Source organism: Thunnus thynnus, chromosome 3, assembly GCF_963924715.1.
Source record: "Thunnus thynnus chromosome 3, fThuThy2.1, whole genome shotgun sequence".
Taxonomy (NCBI): Eukaryota; Metazoa; Chordata; class Actinopteri; order Scombriformes; family Scombridae; genus Thunnus; species Thunnus thynnus.
Window position 1 is genome coordinate 35140966 of NC_089519.1, and position 21552 is coordinate 35162517.

At 41.8% G+C, this 21552-nt stretch overlaps 1 protein-coding gene across 2 annotated transcripts in view; it reads left to right on the forward strand.

Annotated features, from left to right (window-relative positions):
• usp34 (ubiquitin specific peptidase 34) overlaps positions 1 to 21552 on the forward strand; it is an 80354-nt gene that overhangs the window by 19274 nt on the left and 39528 nt on the right. For both annotated transcript variants that reach the window (XM_067585575.1, XM_067585576.1), the window contains exons 4-20: positions 514 to 564; positions 3819 to 3968; positions 5142 to 5209; positions 10263 to 10455; positions 10954 to 11015; positions 11155 to 11236; positions 12697 to 12789; positions 13404 to 13529; positions 13639 to 13768; positions 15023 to 15153; positions 15901 to 16622; positions 17583 to 17797; positions 18790 to 18908; positions 19013 to 19140; positions 19362 to 19451; positions 19591 to 19686; positions 20861 to 20943. In XM_067585575.1, the coding sequence (XP_067441676.1) occupies positions 514 to 564; positions 3819 to 3968; positions 5142 to 5209; positions 10263 to 10455; positions 10954 to 11015; positions 11155 to 11236; positions 12697 to 12789; positions 13404 to 13529; positions 13639 to 13768; positions 15023 to 15153; positions 15901 to 16622; positions 17583 to 17797; positions 18790 to 18908; positions 19013 to 19140; positions 19362 to 19451; positions 19591 to 19686; positions 20861 to 20943 (2539 nt within the window). The remainder of the gene's footprint in view (positions 1 to 513; positions 565 to 3818; positions 3969 to 5141; positions 5210 to 10262; positions 10456 to 10953; positions 11016 to 11154; positions 11237 to 12696; positions 12790 to 13403; positions 13530 to 13638; positions 13769 to 15022; positions 15154 to 15900; positions 16623 to 17582; positions 17798 to 18789; positions 18909 to 19012; positions 19141 to 19361; positions 19452 to 19590; positions 19687 to 20860; positions 20944 to 21552) is intronic.

A 21552-nucleotide genomic window follows, 5' to 3' on the forward strand; every position in this document is an offset into this window, starting at 1 on the left:
AGCTTTTATGTTGAATACAGAGTTGAGGAAGAGGCCAGAGCAACATTTAAGCAAAATTATCTTAATATATTGATCACTGGTTAATCAAGTGTATTTGGGCAACTACAGTTGTGTTTAAATGTGCTCTACAAAGTGTTTTACATGCAGTTTGGCAGCACTGTTTAGATGTGTAATAAACACATATGGTGCACATGTCCACACTGTATAGAGACGGACATGAGTAATTTCATCTGAGCCATCATGCCTGATATTTTATTACACGGCTATTTTGGTACAAACATTTACCCGCCGTAGCCTTCCGAGATTTACTCGCCAAACAGAAAATCTACCCGCGTTTGGCGCTCGATGGGTGTTAATTTCAGACCTCGCCCCGAATTCATTATCCACACGGAGCTTGTAATTCAAACAACAAGCCTTGTAATTACTTGTTTTTTTGGATTTGGAGTTAAGTTTTCTTTGTCATGCATATATAACGTCTAAAATCTCTTTTTTTTGTTTCCTTCCTTCCTCCAGGACATATCTGCTCATGAAAGCAACATCCTCGGCTCCTTCTGTGACATGAACGTAAGCGAGTCCACCTTATCCCGGCTCTTTTAGTAGTCACACTCTTGCTTCCTGTCGATCACCTGACACCTACGGCAGAAAAATAATCCCTCAAAACCAATGTGGTCGAATAACAATAACAGCTTTCTTCATTCATTTTGTTCCTGACGTCCATTTGGGAGCTGCAACAATTGAAAGTTGATCTTTTTAAGTTTGTTTTTAAAGCAAAAATACATAAACATTTGATGGTTTCAGCAGTTTAAATACAATAATTAGCTTCTTTTTCTAGTCTCTCCATGATAGTAAATTTTAATATCTTTGAGTTTTAGCGTGTACGGGCGGATAAAACAAGACATTTGATAACATTTACTCGGGCTGCAGGAAATTGCAACTGGCATTTGTCGGTTTTTCTGATGTTTTATGGGCCGAGTGAATTTACTCTTTAGTTGCTGCTGCTGCTGTTTCTGCTGCTGCTGTGCTTAAAAGTGAAATGAGTTCCTGTCCTCTCGCTCTCATGCTAGCTGTAAGTCTGTCATTTATTCCACCCTGAAACTATTTTATTAGGAAGCTGCACGAACAAGCTCCTTGCCCAAAAATCCAACAGCTGTGCTGCATCCAGAGCAGGAGCAGGGGGGGGAGGGAAGGGGGGAGGAGGGAGGAGGGGGGGCGGGGGGGAGCATGGGTGATGTTGGGAATTGCTTCAAGAGACGAGAGGACATCAGGGGCCCAAAACAGCGTCACATGAACCCGCTGAAGAGACGCAGGTTTATTGGTCACATGTTTTTGTCAGCGGGGGCTGTGTGTGTGTTTCGCCTCTTGCATTCTTCTTCTTTGGTTGCTTACAGACGTCACTGTGTGTACATGCTATGGAAATGAATTTTTAGCGGGTTTGTACAGGCTCAAGGATTGGTTAAACAGGAAAGACAAACAACAAAAGAGCCTCATGATCGGGACTCTGCAGCGTGAAGAGTTTTAGTTCAGTTCATCTCACAGCAGCTTCCACTGCGTCACCTCCTGTGATTTTTAGTCTAAAATATCTCGTGATGGCTCGTGGGAAAGCATCTTTATTCAGCACTGAGCTGAAGTTACATCTCATAGTGATGTTCAAAAGCTTTCCATGAAGTAAACTGAAAATAACAAGACTCTTCTGTAGAGAACCAACATGTGCAGATATATATTCAATATCAGTGAATAAGATAGTAAAAGTATCAGTAAACATAACCAGAGATTTGGCTTTTCACAATTAATTATCTGATAAGTGTGATCCTGATTTTGGTGTTCAAACACTTTCTGTTTTTTAGAACTAATTTCACATCTTATTTTGAAAATATTCTACATTTGAATCACATTGTGCTCACAATCAGTGTTAAATAAAACACAATTGTGATGTCAATGCAAAGCAAAATAATCCTGATTGTTATTTAGCCATAATTATGCAGCAGTTAATCATTTTACTTCTCTACAAATAGGAAAAATAATGTGATTACAATAATTTGCTAATAATGTGCAGCAACCAACGTTTTGGGATTTGAGGCCACAGTTTGACCTGTTTCTCCTGTCAGGATTTGCAGTTTTGTACATGTTACTTCTGATCAGGGTTTTTCTTACGTAACCTGTAACACCATCATATAATGTCATCTTTAGCTTGGAAGTAGCGCTACTACTGTAGTAAGCTAGTTAGCAAGGAATGTTAGCGATACCAAACCCAACCGCTCTTGCTCTTTGCTTCAGCATGTGGAGAAATATCAAAAGCTTGTGACAGTCCTGCTGTGACAGCTCACAGTTGCTTAGCTATTATTAGACATACGCTGTTTGTGGAGGCAGACGATCAATTTTATTTTGAAACATTATTTGAGCGCATAATTGAACAACCGCTGCCTCTTTATTATCAACTTAAACTTCAGTATTTTCTGTTTTTTAAGTTTTATCTCCTAAACTGTAACACGAGCGCTGGTCTGAAATCAGTTTTTGCATTTCACTCTTTCGAAGTTCTTATTGTCTCCTGAGCTGAGAGGTTATCTCAGATATGACCTCAGAAACCTGACGCCCAAGCAGCCGAGGATCCAAATATAAACGCCGTCCGAGTCGAGGTTTCATGTTACGGCTCTCTCTCTCTCTCTCTCTCTCTCTCTCTCTCTCTGCCGGGTGGCTCCACTTAGGTTTGTTTTTTGTCCTGTCGACTCAGAGCTGAGGTTTCTTTTTTTTTTGAATATCACAGGATGATGTTAACCCTTTTAAAAATGTCAGTTTACGGGTTTGTCGGGTTCAAGTTGAGTGCGAGTAAACTCACAATAGAATAAGAAGAAGCAGTCCACAAAAAAAGATGTAGATGATGAAATACCAACACTAGAAATTACTAGAGAAAATGTATATTTACACAGTGATTTTCAAAGTAAAAAAACACATAAAACAGACAATCAGTTTATGTCAGAAAGGCCTGAAATCATAGTTTTGGAGCTTATTGTCAGTGTTGTTTTTGACTGAAGTACAGTTCTGTTTAGTTCAGCATTGTCTACATTTCCTTTTGGTTGTTTTGTCAAATCGACGCCCACATTATTACAGTGTGCTGAGCCTCATAACGTCCATGGCAACAGGATTTCATTGGGTCTGAGTTCATAATGCAGCTCTTGTGATAAAAACAGATCAGAACAAAAGATTAAATAACAGGGTTTAGGAAAGTGATGCAAGTCTGAGATTTGTTTTTTTTTCTTTACAAGTTTGCAGGACTTCTTAAGTGATGTGTTTTTTAAATTTTAAGGCTTGTTAAACTGGTCAGTGTGGCACAAAAGCTGCACTGGGTGATAAACTTGAGGATAACTGCGAGTTGCAGGCGGAGAAGTTCTTCAAGCTGTTGCCATTTATTGAATTTGGTTTTGGTTTCCTGCAGATGAAGTTATTGCCCCCCAGAGAGCAGTAATGTGTCCCCGGATAATCTGCCTGGCTCGATGGCTTGTCCCTTCCCACCGTAATAAAGTTTTCATTAAGCGCATGGGGTGATTGCTTTGAGATGAAGCCAAGAACAAGCTGGATTGAAAGAAAAAAGCTGGAATACAAAGACAAATGACCAGCCTTCAATACTCTTACTGGCCAAACAACTGATAGAAAACAAATATCAAAGAATGATGTAAACTGATTTTTACTTTGCTGTTAATTACATGCAATTAGTTGTTAAAAGAATTGGCAGATAAGCAGATTTTGAGAGTTTTATTCAAGTCTAAACAAGTTCATAATTCATTAACGCACCATATCTGATGTTGTCGCCCCCTCCTGGCCAGGACGTGGAGGTGCCTCTGCATCTGCTGCGTTACGTCTGCTTGTTCTGCGGGAAGCACGGCCTCTCCCTGATGAAGGAGTGTTTCGAGTCGGGCACACCCGAGAGCCTCCCCTTCCCCATCGCCCACGCCTTCATCACCATTGTCTCCAACGTGAGTCTCACTGAAACACAAGACGCTACTCGCAGAATCGTCATCATCATAAATTCAAGATGGAAGTTCAGTTTGGAGGGAAATTTGTAGTTTTGTCAGTTGTTAAAACCAATGTAGTTTAATATAAAAGCCCTACAATAATATCATCGCTTTATTAAAGGATAAGGTTGGTGATTTTCTATGTTTTTCTTATCTTCCACCAAACTAACAATGAATTGATCTGCTTACAAGTATTGTGTGACCTCCGTTGTTGTCCAAAAGCTATTAAAAACACGTCAGAGTGAGATGTTCCTTCATTATGAAGAGTTTGGTGACGTTAGTTTGTTTAGAAACGGCCCCAAAGACTAATAACAGCGTCACATTTTCAGTCCCAGGAGAGTAGTTCTGTGTAAGGCAGATGCCACTGAACACGTGTGGTTACGCTGTTCTGTTTACGTCTTTGCTAGCTTGTTTTGCTACATATCGCAACATCTTGACTTTGTGCTGAAGTTCTTTGAGAAATTTACAGTGTAGAACAAAGTCAAGAGGTTGTTTATATGTAGCACAACAAGCTAACGAAGCTGTAAACACAACTATGTTCACACACGCGTGCTCAGTGGTGTTTGCTTTACACAGAACTACTCTCCTGGGACTGAAAATGTGACGTTGTTATTAGTCTTTAGAGCCGTTTCTAAACAAACTAATGTGACCGAACTCTTCATGATGAAGGAACATGTCTCCCAGTGCAGCGATGTGACTCATTGATGAGTCTTTAATAGTTTTTGGACGACAACGGAGGGAAAAGATATATCAGACTTTGGATAAACACACAATACTTCTAGAGATAAGCAGATCAGTTCATTCTTGGTTCGGCTCTGTGCATGAGATTTGGTGACAATAAGAAAAATATATAAAATCACCAGCCTTCTTCTCTAAGGTTATAATAAGGTTCTGGTTTTATTAAAACTGTTTTATAGAGATGTTAATTCAACTTTATGGTCATTTTGGAGGCTTGTGGTTCTGTTGAATTGTATTGCTTTATTCTGTCTGGTGTGTCTAATATTACTGCACTAGTTTTATCTTGGCAATTGAGTTAAATGTAGTTTTTTTTAAAGACATCCACTGATTCTCTGCTGTGTTTCCGTGTGTTGATGTTTTAATAGTTGTGCGTCATGTTTTTGGTTTTGCCCACAGATCCGGATATGGTTGCACATCCCTGCGGTCATGCAGCACATCATACCGTTCCGCACCTACGTAATTCGGTGAGTTTACTGGTTTCATCTGCTCTTATCATGCAACAGAGTAGGAAGTTTCTCTCACTTAAGATTTGCAACAATTAGCTGATTGACAGAAAATGTTATCGCTAACTATTTAAATAAATCATTTAATTGTTTTTAGTCGTGAATATCTTTGGGTTGTGGACTGTTGCTCGGGACAAAACAACATTGATCAACATTTTTCACCATTTCTGACATTTTATAAACCAAACAACTAATCGATTAATTGAGAAAATGATCGACACATTAATTGATAATGACAGTAATTGTTAGTTGCAGCCTTGCTTTGCTTCTTCCCGGTGAGTTAGTCAGCTGTCAGACAGAGAAGTCGTACTGGTTTGTTGTTTTTAAAGTCGATCGAAGCCGATCCTCCACAGTTCACTCTGGAACGTGTAGAGCTCAGGAGAAAAATGTCGTCAGTTTAACTCGACACACACACACACACACACACACACACACCCTTCAGGCCCCTGTTCTCCGGTCTGTCCCTGGGTTGTATTTGTGACTGAACAGCTGCCATTTTGTTGGAACGCCACGCTTCTTCTTCTTCTTCTTCTTCTCCGTCAGCGCAGCATCCGGCAGCTCCTCCGCCCCAAATGAGGCTGAAAGGAAACGTAGCTTGTGCAGAGGGGAGGTGGTGACTTTTTCATTCGATACAGAGAGGAAAAAAAAAACAAAACAAAAAAAAAACAACCCAAAAAATGGAGATACAACCGCTGAGTCTTTTCCTCTCAACTGTGTTATTCTGTAATGACGGATATTAAAATGATACATATTGAATCTTAAAATGCTTTTGGAAAACTGTGAATGTCTCCCGGTTACAGTAGATTTGAGGGATTCCATGTTGCCAGATGTGGTCGAGGTTTTTTTTTTTTTTTTTGTCTGAGCTCCGTCTCTCTCTCTCTCTTTCTCTCTCTCTCTCTCTCTCTCTCGCTCTCTCTTTCTCTCTCTCGCTCTCTCGCTCAGTCAGTCAATGCACTTCGCTCATTCGTCTTCTCCCCCTCCCCTCCCCTCCCCTCCCCTCCCTCCTCTTCCTAAATACCAAAGTGCCACACGTTTGTTGCTAGGAAGAGCTTCTGTCACCATAGCAACAGTTGCCAGGCCCTCCAGTCAACCTCTCCTCACATGACCCTAGAGGAGGCAGAGAGAGAGAGAGAGAGAGAGAGAGAGAGAGCGCTGGCAGGACTGCGATCATGTGACACAGGGCGGGCTGATGCTCCGATGAAACGACAACTGCAATAAAAATAATCATTAAAGGGACGTTCTGCCGTTTTTTTATTTGAACATATGCTAACCTCAGAGTATCCAGCCAGGTCACTGTTGAGTCAGTTTAAAAAAAAAAAAAAAAAATCAACATTTAACATGGAGAAAGAGGAGGAGGAGGAGATTCTTCGTCATGCAGCTTCAACAGCTAGACACGACTCTCTAAAGGGCAACACACACACACACACACACACACACACACACACACACACACACACACACAGCAGCAGCGGTGTGTGTGTGTGTGTGTGATGCATGACAGACGTGTGAGCACACGTAACCTGGAGTAACAAGATTAGGGATTAGATCTATCAATATGGATTAATATCAGCTTTACAAGAAGATGTCAAACATTAAATAACAGGAAACACTGAGGTTGAAACATGCAAACAGGAAAGGATTTAAAAAAAAAAAGAAGATTGACTCAGCTAGTATAAGGTTACGAGAAGCTGCAGGCTGTGAAACTTTCAATATCTAACTGGAAACTTTGAATTAGGGAAATTTTGTCAAAAAGTCACATGATCAGCAGTGGAAACTGACTTATTTAAACTTCTAGAGGCTACAATTTATGCTAGTTTCAGTTTTTTTTTTTATTGTGAAGGATATTATTTAGAATATCAAGAGCAACATGTAATTATCTCCTAGAGTTACTTCCCCTGTCTGAAGTCTTTGTCCTGCACATGTTCACATGTTAAAAGGCAGATTATAAATCCGCGTTATCACGGCCAAGAAGTCGTCCTTCTCCAGGAATAGTTGGTGAGTCATGTTTCTCTAATTCTCTACTCTGGTTACTGAAACCGGGTTTATTAACCATTTTTATTTATTTTAGTTATCAATGTTGACGATACATTGCAAGACAATCTCCTCAGGATTACGGATTAGGAAAGAAACTATCAAAGAGAAAATAATAATAATAATAAAAGGGAAACAAACAAACAGACAAATAACCAATCAGAAAGAGCAGAACCTGCGTTCTTTCCTTATATGACAACCATCCTCAACAGCTTTTTACAAAGAGATCTTCTTTCGTTTTCAACTTGTATGTAAGATGCTTCATCACCAGTATATCATCTGTAATTGACGTCCATTGTTTGCTACTGGGGGGGGGGGTCAGACTTGAGCCAGTTTTTTAGTAACGACATCCTTCCCACCATGTCACCAGACATCGGTCTCCTACACGCACCGATCCATCCGAGTGTCCGAGCTACACAATAAGACAGAGAGATTACGTTGCAGAGAACCGAGTGAACGTTGACATTCGTACATTTCCGAAAAATGTGTGTGTGTGATCTGAATCCATGCAGCATGGCCGGTGAGCACTTATCTGTTTACTTGTGATTTTAGGTGTGATAAAATATTCTCTCCATCTCAGAGACGGTGTCGTAGTAAATCATACTATATGCCCTCTGGAACCTCCTCACCCAGCTCCCATTAAGCAGCCATATAGAACAGATGCCACTTTCAGGGTGTCTTGTTGACATGAGGTTTAAGTAAAGGTACGTTATCACCGCACACAGCTGACTGTAATGATGATTAGCGGCGTTTTGTGTTCCCACTCGGGGCAAAATGAACGTCCAGTGATCCTTAAATGCAGGTTTTTCACCGTCATCCTTCTTTTTTTTTTTTTTGTATCGGCTAGTTTTGATTAAAACCTTTTCACTTGATCATCCGGAGCTCCTGAACTCTACAACGACCTCACTAACCCGAGGTGACCAGCAGGCAGATGAGGTGACGTGATAGCGACGTGTCACTCAGAAGTGATCCGGGACAGGATGCAGTTAAAAATGTTGTTTCAGGATTGGAGTTCGTCCACTGAGTGACCTGCTGCACATCCTTTTTAAAAGAGAAGCTGTGTTTTTATAAAACGTGTGCTTCGCTGTATCAGCAGGAGGACAGATCAGGTTTAATCATTGGAGGAATAATTGTATGAAAAAAGTCAAAGTTATAATCACAAATTGGTGAAATGTGTTATTTTCAAGGCTTTAGTCTAATTAGGCTAATCAGACAATTGGATTCCCTCATAGTGGGTTTTATTTTGGGGGGGGGGGCTGCAGTTGGGATCTTTGTATCCGTTTCCCCCTTTTTTTAAATCTCCTTTTGATCAACACAAACCCCCTTCAGCAGCAGCAGCAGCAGCAGCAGCAGCAGCAGCAGCAGCCGAAGTCTCTCCCAGCTCATCAAAAAAAATCTGAAAACCACAAACCCCCGACCATCCCGAGCGAGGACTCGGATGAGTCAGCAGCACTCGGCTGTTGATCAGATATCTCAACGTACGCCTACGCAGGGCTGCGAGAGGAATGTGATTAAAAATGAATCTCAAAAGTTACCAGCAAAAAGTTTTATGAAATGTTTTGAAAAGTTGATTCAGAGGCAAAAAGAAATATGGAAAGGAATTTTGAAGCTTGATGCGTATATCAGGCTGTGGGCTTAAGATTGTTATTTCACAGGATGTGATGTGTTTTTTTTTTTTTTTTTTGGTGAATTCATTAGTTGAGTGATTCATTATGACAGATGTGATGTGTCTCAGCATGTTGATCAGTCATTTATCTTCCCGGTTTTTCACCAGTTAAAAGTGCTGGTGGTTTAGAAGAAATATATTCATCATTCAGGGTTTTTTTTTATCCTCTGACTGACTGTATGTGTGAGAATATTAAATATTGAATGTTTTTTGGTGTCAGATTTTAGATTTGTGGAAATTCCTCACTGCTGGTACGACAGCTGCAACTGAGTATCAATCATTTGGACTATAAAATGTCAGAAAAATGGTGAAAAATTCACAATTTCCCTAAAGCACAAGGTGACGTTTTCAAATTGCTTCAGTCTAAAACCCAAAAATATGAAGAAAAGAAAAACATGTTTCAGTGTTCATTTGGGTTCCTGACTGTTGTTTTAAGACACACTTGAGAAATTGTGACCTCGTCCTTTTAGTATGTAAATAACACATCGATGCTTTCATATAAAGCCTGTCAGACGCTTTAGACTTCCAACACACATTTTCTTCTTCTTCTTACCGTAAGATGATTTTGCTTCTAGGCCTCTCGTTCAGATGAGGTAAATGGACGTTTGAATATGTTATGTAAATGTGTATCTACGTCAAGTTTAAAGAAAATTATTCATATGAACTCAAAGTATCAAAACAACAAAACGGTAATAAATATAAGCAACAAACTTAAAAGCGTGCGGTTGAAAAACTGTTTCACTGCGGCGTCTCTTTCCTTTTGTTGCACCTGGTTTAATTAACCTCTCGCTGCACCGCACGTACACTACGTCTTGGCTGGTACCAGTCTCGGACAATTGGAGCAAAGTCTTATTTTGAAAGTCTGATTGTGGACTTCCTGTTGGATTTAGGTCAGGGGGTGTCAGTGTACGATTTGTAGGTCTTGATGAGATGAATAATCGAATTTTGGTTTGATCTCTCTATGACATTCCTACACTCTGTGGTGGCCATTTTAGTTACATAGGTGGCGCTAGAGAGCATATTTTGGCACTTTAGGGGTTAATTTTTACATTTTATGAAATTTTTCACCAGACCTGATGTGCGTGCCAAATTTGGTGAGTTTTTGAGCATGTTTAAGGGGTCAAATACAAGGTTTAAGTGGCGTAATAATAAAGAAACAAACAAACAAACGCACAAAAAACAATACGGGCTCAGTCCCTAAAAATGGCTCCAACAATCATTGTGTCCAAAAATGAGCGAGCAGTTGGATTTAGTTATTTTTTGAATGTCCTTCCTTTTGATGAGTGATATAAACTAAATGTCGTCCGCCGTCTGCAGGTATCTGTGTAAACTGTCCGACCAGGAACTACGGCAGAGCGCCGCACGCAACATGGCGGACCTGATGTGGAGCACGGTGAAGGAGCCGCTGGACAGCGCGCTGTGCTTCGACAAGGAGAGCCTGGACCTCGCCTTCAAATACTTCATGTCCCCAACGCTCACCATGAGGCTGGCCGGACTCAGCCAAATCACAGTGAGTCACGAGGGGAAAAAAAAAGAGAAATAAACACGACTGAACTGTAATCAGCCTCGCTCAGGTTACACCGGTGAGACATGACACAGCAGTATTTGATGGGAGACCATAAACACAAAAGTTTTCTAGCAGTTAAAGATCAATATAATAGATGAATGGAAGAGTTTCACAACCGAAAACGGTGAAAAACTTGAATGTGATCACTTTAAAACACTGTGGACCTGCTGGTAAAAATGAAGAACTGTATCTTACAAAAGGCTGGTGCTCTATTAAATTGCTTTTATTAATTTTATGGAGGCCAATAAAGCTCCTCCTGTACATGAAGAAGCAGTAATAATTAAAGCAAAGAGCCAGTTCACTTGTAAACAGCTCGCTTTTTATTTTGAAGGCTCTGGTACGGCACTGAAGAGGGAAATAACCTCGTACAAAGACGTGTGACGTGTTATTTCTCTGCTCATTATGGAATAAATGTGTGTGTGTGTGTCTGTGTTTCCTCAGAACCAGCTCCACACCTTCAACGACGTCTGCAACAACGAGTCCCTGGTGTCCGACACAGAAACGTAAGTTAGTTGAAAGGGGGGGGGGTCGCTTTAGACTTTAATGAAAATAAAACACGCCAACTGCAACAAACCCACAGAAACAAACACAACACTCATCCCACCAGATGTGAAGCTAATCATCTGTTCTCTGTATTTTCAGGTCCATAGCAAAGGAACTAGCTGACTGGTTGATCCACAACAACGTGGTGGAGCACATATTTGGACCAAATTTGCACATTGAGGTGAGAGCTTTGATCCAACAATGTGAATTGATATATTATATGCAAAAAAACAAGACCTCTGAAATATTTAGAGAAATTTGAGGTAAAGAAAAGAAAAACCTTCTTCAAACAGTCTGAAAACTGAGTCAGCAGAGAATAAAAACAACTAAATGTGCAACAATCACTATGAAACCATCAGAAATAGCTCATTACAGCAGCTTACTGATGTGTTAATGTCTCCTAACAAAGGTTAAAATCATCATAAACAAGCAAAAAATATTATAAACTGATACAAATGATTTCACTGTAAAATTTGAAAAAGGCAAAACAACACAATGAAACTTTAAAATGTTGTAGTGACCAGAGGTGTGCCCAAATACAAATACATTATCCGGCAAAGCACAAATAGCAGGTTTTATACTAATATTTGTTTCATACAAATATTTTTTAAATTATCTGTTTTTGGGAAGAAGTTCCCGGGGGACTCTCTATCACCTGTTGTTCTCCTTTATATAAAGTTAGGTTGTAAAAAAGTGCAAAGCAAGAATCACCTTTGAAGTTCTTCTACATGTTCAGACTCAACTTCATTTATCCCGAAAGGGCAATTCAGTTTGGCAGTGTACCCAGACCATGCATAAGAAACAAACAAACAAATGAGAGACAGTCAGTTCACAGGTACTTACAGACATGTAAATAAATAAATAGATCCATAATAAATAAGTGAAATCCTATTCCCAGCAATAACAAGCCCCAGAATGATTAGACAATAAAACTCCACGAGTATGGAAATATTATTCCACATACTGTTATCAAGGTTTAACAGCCTGATGGCAGAATGAAGGAATGAATGAAGGATACTGAGAGACGATTTGTCTTCACAAGCGGCGCTGTAAAACAACGACGGCCTCGGGGCTTTCAAATGAAGTCAGAGGACAGGATGTGGTCGGGTTGGGAAACTATTCCCCGTGCTTTTTTTTGACCACCTGTTAGACGCTGTGGTTTCTCTGTGTTACAATGTGTGTCTGCAATGAGTCAATGAGTAAAGTTTTAGCTCAGTAGTCAGCGCAGTCGTCTATGATCTGCGAGACTTTTAAGCCTCTTTCCACTTTTATTCAAATACAAATAATTTTGCTGCCTCAACAAATACAAATACTGGACTCATTTACTTTTTACTGTCAGCATTTGAAGGATGAAACATGTGAATACAAACAGAGTCCAAGATCATTCTCACTTTTATTTTGTAAAAAAAAAGCAATAGATTTTGTCAAATTTGTTGCAAGGAATTTAGATTGGTTGTTTTTCACTTTATTGCAAACTGACTCTACTTCTGTAATTCTTCTTTTTTTTCCAGTACTTTCACTTAAACAGAGTAAACTTTCTTCCAGCAAAGCCCATCTGATACTTAACTGTGTGTGTGTGTGTGTGTGTGTGTGTGTGTGTGTGTGTGTGTGTGTGTGTGTGTGTGTGTGTGTGTTTTCCAGATCATTAAACAGTGCCAAGTGATCCTGAACTTCTTAGCAGCGGAGGGCCGACTCAGCACTCAGCATGTGGACTGTATCTGGGCTGCAGCTCAGGTGAGACGACCTGACTTTATTACACCACATTAACTTGTTCGTTACACGGCCGACAACAACAACAACAACATCATCTGTTTTTTGTTTTTTTGACAATCCACAAAGAACAGTCAGTTGAACTGCACAATGAAATAATAACCTTGCACTTACTTTTTATTATATTAATCTAATTAAAGATATAAATAATACTTCACAGCTTTATGTGCAGAAAATATTCCCACTAAGCAAAATGACGCTCTACTTCTTCATGGAAATATCTGTTTTTTACACATCCTTTGTTGATTTTGTTATTAAAATACAGCAAAAAATGTGTTCATGAAAAAACATTTTGCACTTGTATTAAGTTCAATTTAATTTCCCATCAGAATGAAACAGGAAATGCACTTTAATGTTCAGCATCACATTAAATGGATAATGAACTCGTCCATTCGTTTACCATAAAAACATAGAAATGTTAACAGTTGTTGTTCTGATGTATTTTATACCTTATTGAAGTACGAGGCGTCAGTCTGACGCCTCTAGTAACCAGTAAACTGTGTTTCTGTACCAGTCGGTGAGGATTTCTGTGTTTTCTGCTTCTTTAAACTCTTTTTTTTTTATTTTGTGTTTTTTAGCTCAAACACTGCAGCCGCTACATCCACGACCTTTTTCCTTCACTCATCAAAAACCTGGACCCGGTGCCTCTCCGCCACGTCCTCAACCTGGTGTCAGGCCTGCACCCCAGCGCCCACACCGAGCAGGTAAACACACACACACACACACACACACGCACGCAGCGGAATAAAAAAACATCGAGCTCTTCACCTGGCTGTTGTATTTGAGGTGTTTGTGTGATTTTTCCCTCCTCAGACGCTGTACCTGGCCTCCATGCTGATCAAGGCTCTGTGGAATAACGCTCTGGCAGCCAAAGCTCAGCTCTCCAAGCAGAGCTCCTTCGCCTCCCTGCTCAACACCAACATCCCCATGGGCAACAAGAAAGGTCAGTCTGGATTTATTTAGACTGAAAGCTCTCTGACAACAGTTGTATAAGATCCTCTGCGGCTCTGAAAACTAGAAAAACTGACAACGTTTGGCTTAGAGACGACACATTCATAACAGAAAGCCTGTTATAAAGCGGTGTGTTATAAAAACACGGCACGGATGGTTTAACAAAAGGTTTTATGGAGTTGCATCATGGGAAGTGTAAGATCCAGTTTTCTTTGTGTTTGACCCAAACTAAGGACTTAAAGTCAGGAAATCTTGGACTCTGCTGCTTCTTTTTCATCCGTCTCTTGTAAAAGTCCTCAGATGAATCGCTGGTGTACTCCTCTAAAGCTACACATTAAAATAAACGTTAACAGGAACAAGATGGAAGAAACTTTTGGGAAGGATCATTAAGTTACAGACATCATTCATCAGACTTTTCAATTTTAGCTTCAAAATAAAGTGTAAGACATTGTTGTTGTTGTTGATGTTAACGTGTCAGATGAAGGCAGCAGAGTAACCCCTAAATTCCATCGGGTGCGTTCTGGCTCCGACGCGGCTGCCGGACAGAGCAGATGGAGCTGGGCAGGAAGTCAGACACATAAACAGCATTGAGCATCCAGTAAATTTTCAAAATAAAACAGCCCGTGCAGACTCCTAGGATAGATAGATATTACTTTATTGATCCCCAAAGGGAAATTCAATGGTCGTATATCAACAATAAACGCAATTAAAAATAGACGAATAAAGAAATCATTTAACTACGTAGCCTAATTAACCACAGCAGAAGCACAAAAATCAAGGAAAATGACCAACAAAAGCTGAGCAAGTTAACAAAATTGGGCAGTTTAGTTGCCCTGCTACTGCAGTAATTACGGTAGCCTTAAGGGACTTTATCAGCTTTGACTAGGCTGCTGTAATTACTGTAGTAGGAGTGCAACTGACTTTAAACGGCGGAAGGCTTCCCGCAGTGAAGACGCTCTGCTTCTGACACGCTCCCGGTGGAATAGGGCGCCGTGCAGAGGACGGAGCAAAACCGCGTCGGAGCCGGAACGCGGCGCACACGCTCCCTGTGGAATCCCAGGGTGAGACAGATCCTCCTCAGATAGTTTCATCCAGTGAAACAGTAACACGTCAGGTCAAATTTAGCAGATTTCTTCTTAGCGTGTATCGTCTTTTCCTCAAAGCTAATGTTTGTGTGCTAGCTTTGATTAGCTTTTCCACGAGAAGTTCTCAGTCTGTCTTCTTCTTCTTCTTCTCTGGCCTTCAGGTTCGCCGGCCGCCAGCCCGGACAGCAGCGATAACAGCGACACTCAACACAGCGGAGGCAGTGACATGGAGATGGACGACCAGATGATGACGGGCAGCAAGAGGAGCCAGCAGAGGCTGTCTGACACGGAGGTACGCACACACACACACACACACACACACACACACACACACACACTCTCACACACACACACACCTTTCATTTGTCATCGAGGCAGCAGACGTATTCAGAGCAGAGTTTCAACAACAATAAAAACAATAAAATGAGAGCTGAGTAAATGTTCTCACTTGTATCTTTCACTTTATATCATTATAGAATCATTTATTGTCCTCGTCTCAGTATGAGACTGTTTATATTTATCGCAATTTACAAATTATTCTGATAACTTTCTGAAACACCAACTGTTGACATCTTAAACTCAAACCTGCCTGCTGATGCCTCCATCTTTAAAAACTCATGTTGTTCGGCCGAACATTGTTCAAACAAACCAAATACTTCAGACTCAGTTAATATGAAATCTGTGCAAAACGACACAGAAGACATCTAGATTATTATATCCATTTATTTCGATGGAATGACGCAGCCAGAACAAACATTCCTGGGTTTGAATGTTTGTGTCATTATTACATTTGTGATGTTTCCATCTGTGTTATTCTAAATTTGAAGAAGCTCAGCTGGACATTTAAAGGGGAAATCCAGCAGATAAAAGGTCGGAGAGGTTGTGCAGGTTTCTCAACAACATAGAGCTGCTATTGTGGATTTTCTGCTCTCTTTGTTTCCTTCAGGTTCCGTTTTTAATCAGATCCGTGATTGATCGCCTGCAGCAGACGTCCTGCAGCGATTAAAACGATAACATGTGTCTTGTGTTGTGTGGTCAGGAGTCGATGCAGGGCAGCTCCGATGAGACGGCCAACAGCGTGGAGGAAGGCAGCAGCGGGCCGGGCAGCAGCAGCGGCCGCAGCGAGGCTTCCAGCAACGAAGCCGCCTCCAGCAGAGCCAGCCAATCAGCAGGCAGCCCCGGCAGCGAGATGCACTCTGACGACATGGCGGACAGCGAGGCCTTAAAGGAGGAGGAGGAGGACGACGAAGAGGAAGACGATGAGGAGGATGACGACGACGACGAAGAGGACGAAGACGAGGGCAACCGGTCGGCCGCCGAAGGCGGGCAGCAGAAGGAGCCCCGGGAGCAGGCGGAGTCGAGGAAGAGGAAGGCGGGGGAGGCGCTCGGCGAGGGGCCGAGCCAGGGGGCGGGGCCCAGTGGATCAGGGGGCGGGGCCAAACCAAAGGTTCTCCCTTTCAACCCAGAGACTTCTGCCGTCATGGTTACAGCGGCATCGACATCATTGGAGGGCCGGATGAGGATGTTGGACGCGTGTTCGGCGTCGTCGTCAGCTCGACCCGAGGCGGCGGAGCCCCAGCAGCAGCCGCCAGACATCGGCCCCTCCCAGATGGTCCAGGGGCCTCAGGAGCCCCCCTGCCTGCCGCGGCCCGGGGACTTCCTGGGAGAGGCCATGGGCAGCGAGCTCTTTAACTGCCGGCGCTTCATTGGCCCCCAGCACCACCATCACCATCATCATCATCACCACCACCATCACGAAGGGTAAACGTCTCAAACTAACAGCTGTTCATTTCCTTTCCAAACACTAATAATAATAATAAATAAGTGATATTCTACTGATTGATTAGTCTTTCACCCACAATAAATCATCATCACAGATACTCACAGCAGCCTGAAACGTTCGTTACGTCTCAGAAAATAAAAAAACATTCTGATGGTTTTTTCTGTTCTGAGTCTGAACTGAAGACAAAGTGCAGCAGGTAGCAGGAAGACGACAGGAAGTGCCAGCAACAGACACTTGTTTCATTTTAACACAGAAAAAAAAGCTTCTTTGAAGATAAAGTAGAGCAGGAAGGGTTTGGGCTCATTAAATCTTTTTTTGTTCTTTTTGTCCATCGCTGACCACTTTCAGGTTTCTGCTACGTATCAAAGTTGTTTTCTTTTGGTTTAAATTTGGAAAAGTCTTTTAACAAAAACAAAAGAGTCTGAGCTGAAAATCGAAACCAAAATCCAAGTGGCGTGCAGGATCTAAAATAGTTCTGCACTGAGGTTTTGGAGAACGCTAGTGAAGTTAAAAATGTAAAAGGTTGTGGCAAAGAAAAGCTCACAGGATCACTAAAGCGAAGAGTTTCATCCTCCGTTAGATTTAACGGCACTCTGCCTGTTCGATAATGCACCACTGCATGAAGACGACACGAGAGGGAAGATCAGTGTAGAGAATTTAAAACAAGGGTTCATCCTCTGGGGAGCTTCCTTTAGCATTAATATGTTTTATGTTTACGTTGGAACAGTTTGGCCTGATAATAGAGCTGCATTAAAGGTTTACTGTCTGTGCACCATTAATATTCACAGCAAGTTTCATTAAAATCCAGACATTAGTCATCAATATTTTCATCAATATTCACTTCTAATCTCATGTAAACAGCAATTTAAACACTGTAGTTTGACATTGTGATGCATCTGGTTGATTGATCTCCTCCTCCTCCTCCTCCTCCTCCTCAGTCCCATGGTGGAGGACATGCTGAGCGCCGACGACGTCAGCTGCAGCAGCTCCCAGGTCAGCGCCAAGTCCGAGAAGAACATGGCCGACTTCGACGGGGAGGAGTCGGGCTGCGAGGAGGAACTGGTCCAGATCAACTCGCACGCAGAACTCAGCTCCCACCTCCAGCAGCACCTCCCCAACCTGGCCTCCATCTACCACGAGCACCTGGTGCAAGGTGAGAAACGGTCACAGCCTTTTTGACTAAGGATGCACCATATTGGATTTTTTACCGATATCTGGTATATGCACATATTTTTTTTTCCAGCTGGCTGAGGAGACTATTATACATGCAAGCATAGATTGTACTAAGTATGATCAAGAAAGACAATATATGAAGGAAGAACTGAGGAAGAACTCAGGAAGACTGGAGTTCAGGAGCTCAGCATTAAAACTTTAATGAACCTGCCAAGTGGGAGCAGTAGAGTTTTCATTGAGTTTATCAGACAGACAGGATTAATGTGGAGGATTCAATCTCTGGTCCACACCCCGGAGCAGAAGGTGGCGGTAATGCACCTAATACGCTGGTTGACAACCGCCGTTATAAACCAAAAAGACGTTTTTTTTCCCCAACAGAGTGACACATCCTGTCAGCCGAGGTGTTTCCTATCTTTGCAGCAGCTCCTCCGCAGACTGTTTCACGCCGACGGTCCAGGTGTTTCCTCTGCAGGCTGCACTTCACTCAGCTGCCCGTCAGATCAGCTGCTTCTTCCCACTTTAACCTGAATAACAAACCGGTGCTCCAGTTGGATCCACACGGAGAGCCGGGGCTAACGTTAGCTGCAGGAGCGTTAGCCGCAGCATGACCAGAGGGAAGCACAGCCAGCTAGCCTCTCAGCTAACGTTAGCCTCGGCTCTCTGTGTGGGTCCAACAGGTTAAAGTGGGAAGAAGCAGCTGGTCTGATGGGCAGCTGTGTGAAGCACTGGGACCGAGGGAAGCACAGTCAGGCGACGGAGGGGAAGGCGACAAATCAGCCTCTCATAAGCAGCAGAATTCGCCGATGCCGATATTTGATTTTAGAGCTTTTATCAGCCGATACCGGTGACGTGCCGATAATATTGTGCATCCCTAAGTTTAACCATCAGTTTTTGTGGTAAAGACTAAATAATCGTCAACCTTCCAGAGAATAAGTGAAGCTAACACTCTGTGAGTTCTCTGTGCTTGTGCAGGTCCAGCTGTTCATAAACATCAGTACTCCAGCAGCCACGCGGTGACTGACATCAACCTGGACAACGTTTGTAAGAAGGGCAACACTCTGCTGTGGGACCTGGTGCAGGACGAGGACGCGGTGCGGCTTTTTTTTTAAAACGAGCTTGTGTTAATGATTAGCATCAGCCTCGGTGTTCACCTGCCTGATCTAATCAGTGTCATGAATCTGTGTGTGTGTTTTAGATCCACCTGTCTGAGGGTCTGATTAATGAAGCAGAGAAGCTGCTGTGTTCGCTGGTCTGTTGGTTCACCGACAGACAGATCCGAATGCGCTTCATCGAGGGTTGCCTTGACAACTTGGCTCATCACAGGTAAGTCCCGTTTCAGAGCAACGGTGGCTTTTTTTTTTTTATGCAGGTTTCCTACCAGGAAACAGGAAATCTGCTACAAAATGAGGCAGGAAATACTGCAAACACAGCAACAAAATAACATTTCCTGAACACTTGTTAGAAGAATCTTTTCTCCTTGTTTTTTTGGGTCCTTGTGAAAAACTGTAATCCTTTTTTTTAAATTTTTTTTCACCTACCCTCAGGTCGGTTGTGGTTTCCTTGCGTCTACTACCGAAGCTTTTTGGCACTTTTCAGCAGTTTGGCTCCAGCTACGACACTCACTGGATCACCATGTAAGTTACATCATATCATCAGTAAACTCTTTGAACTTCTACATACACACCTGAATGAAAATATCTTAACAGTCTAAAAGTAATCCATCTCAGTTCTTCAGCCTTGTTCTGATGTCGTTGTTGTCGTTGGTTCTGTCAGGTGGGCTGAGAAGGAGCTGCACATGATGAAACTGTTCTTCGACAACCTGCAGCACTACATCCAGGAAGTCCGAGAACACCGGCACAAGTTTGCACTGTGAGTCTGTCGTCAACACGTTAACCTCGGTCACGTTCACGAGTCCTGCTGCACAACTACAACTAGATTAAAAGCAAGACAGTCACATGTCATGACGTCAGCTTAGATGGTAGTTCATGAGATTTTTGTTAAACTGACAGTTGACTGAAGCATCTTAAGGTGGTTCTCGATAAACACCCAGTTCCTCGTGTCTATTACAAACATGCTTGAACAGTAAAACACATCAGTTCTTGTTCACCTGATGGATTTAACCAGCTGTTTTAAAGGTATAATATGTAATTATTCCACATTAAAATGTCTAAAAACAACTAGACCTGTGTTATATATGTTGTTGAGTTGTGTACTTACATTATCTCAAATGTTTCCAACAAGTTTCAAACCCAGAGAAATCTGTCATTTAATCAAAGTAACGGTTTCATTTGGTCGCCTGTCAATGACGTCATACCTCCTCTACCAAAGAGTAAACAGGCACAAGATGCATACAGCGGCGCTGTGTTTGTCCGCTACAATGGCGTCTACCAAAGAGTAACTTACACACATACAAGATAATACATCGGTGTTGTGGTTGTTCCACACAAACTGTTATAAATTGACTTTTATTCAGTTTTAAGCCACATTTTCATGATAAATTTAGGTTGTTTTTAACTATATCTTTTAGCCGGAAGAAGGATTTTAGTCGTTGGACGTCTGGATCTTAAGTTATCAGAGAAATAAACTGGACAAACGTTAGCAGCAGCTCGGCTAACAGCCCCTCCAGGAAGTCTGGTGGTCACCAAACATCGTCGGAGAAACACTGATTTTTTTAGGTGGAACAGCTTTAATTAGTATTTTAACGATTTTAATCTGCGTGTCCGTTTGTTCTGGAGAGGAGAATGATGAACACTGGAGTAATCCTATCCCGGTGAAGCTGGTTATTTAACAACGAAGACAACAACTCCCATGATCCCTTGCTACTTCACACCGTCATCACACTCCGTCTTTTGTTATTGTTTTGATTGAGACGCCTAGCGGCTGAAATTACATATTGTGTGTTTAAGAGTTTATCTAAAATCACATTAACCTGCAGGAAAGTTATGAATTTGATCTAAATCACATGTCTGTGCTGCTACTGATACGTGTGTGTGTGTGTGTGTGTGTGTGTGTGTGTGTGTGTGTGTGTGTGTGTGTGTTACAGGTACAGCCACAGTGCGGAGGTCCAGGTCCGTCTGCAGTTCCTCACCTGCGTCTTCTCCACACTGGGATCTCCAGACCACTTCAGTAAGATTCAGCTTCACTTTATTCAGCCGAGCAAACAAAACAACATTTAAAGTTTAAACTAAAACAAAACTGCTCCATACTACTATTCAGAAAATAAGAGTTCATTTAAAAAAAAAAAAAAAGGGGTGCAATGGATCACAAAACTCACGGATCGGATCAAAAGGTGACAAATAAAACTTTGCTTTCCTTTTAATCTGTAAAACTCTTAAAGCAAGGATCTTGTATCCATGGTTTTAAATGAAAACAACATTCAAGATGTCCAATGTTTAAATAAAATCTAAAGATACATAAAATATTCAAAGCTCAGTTGTTAAATTAAAGCCTTCCTCCTTTAAACGTGGTAGTAAATGAAACAGCAGCCTGTTCTCACATCATCACAACTTGATGATCACTTACAAACACACGTCTCATCCTGCAGCTTGTTGAACGAGCCGCCAAACAAACATCCACCGCTAACGTCAGTTAGCAGCTAGATGCTAATTAGCTGCTCAGCTGCAGAACATTGACCAGCATGTAAACAAAGCTGCAGACGTCACTTCAGACCCGTTAGACGCTGGTCTGCTCTTCAGAATCTCTGTTAGCGACACGCCGTCTGTCTGTGACCTGCAC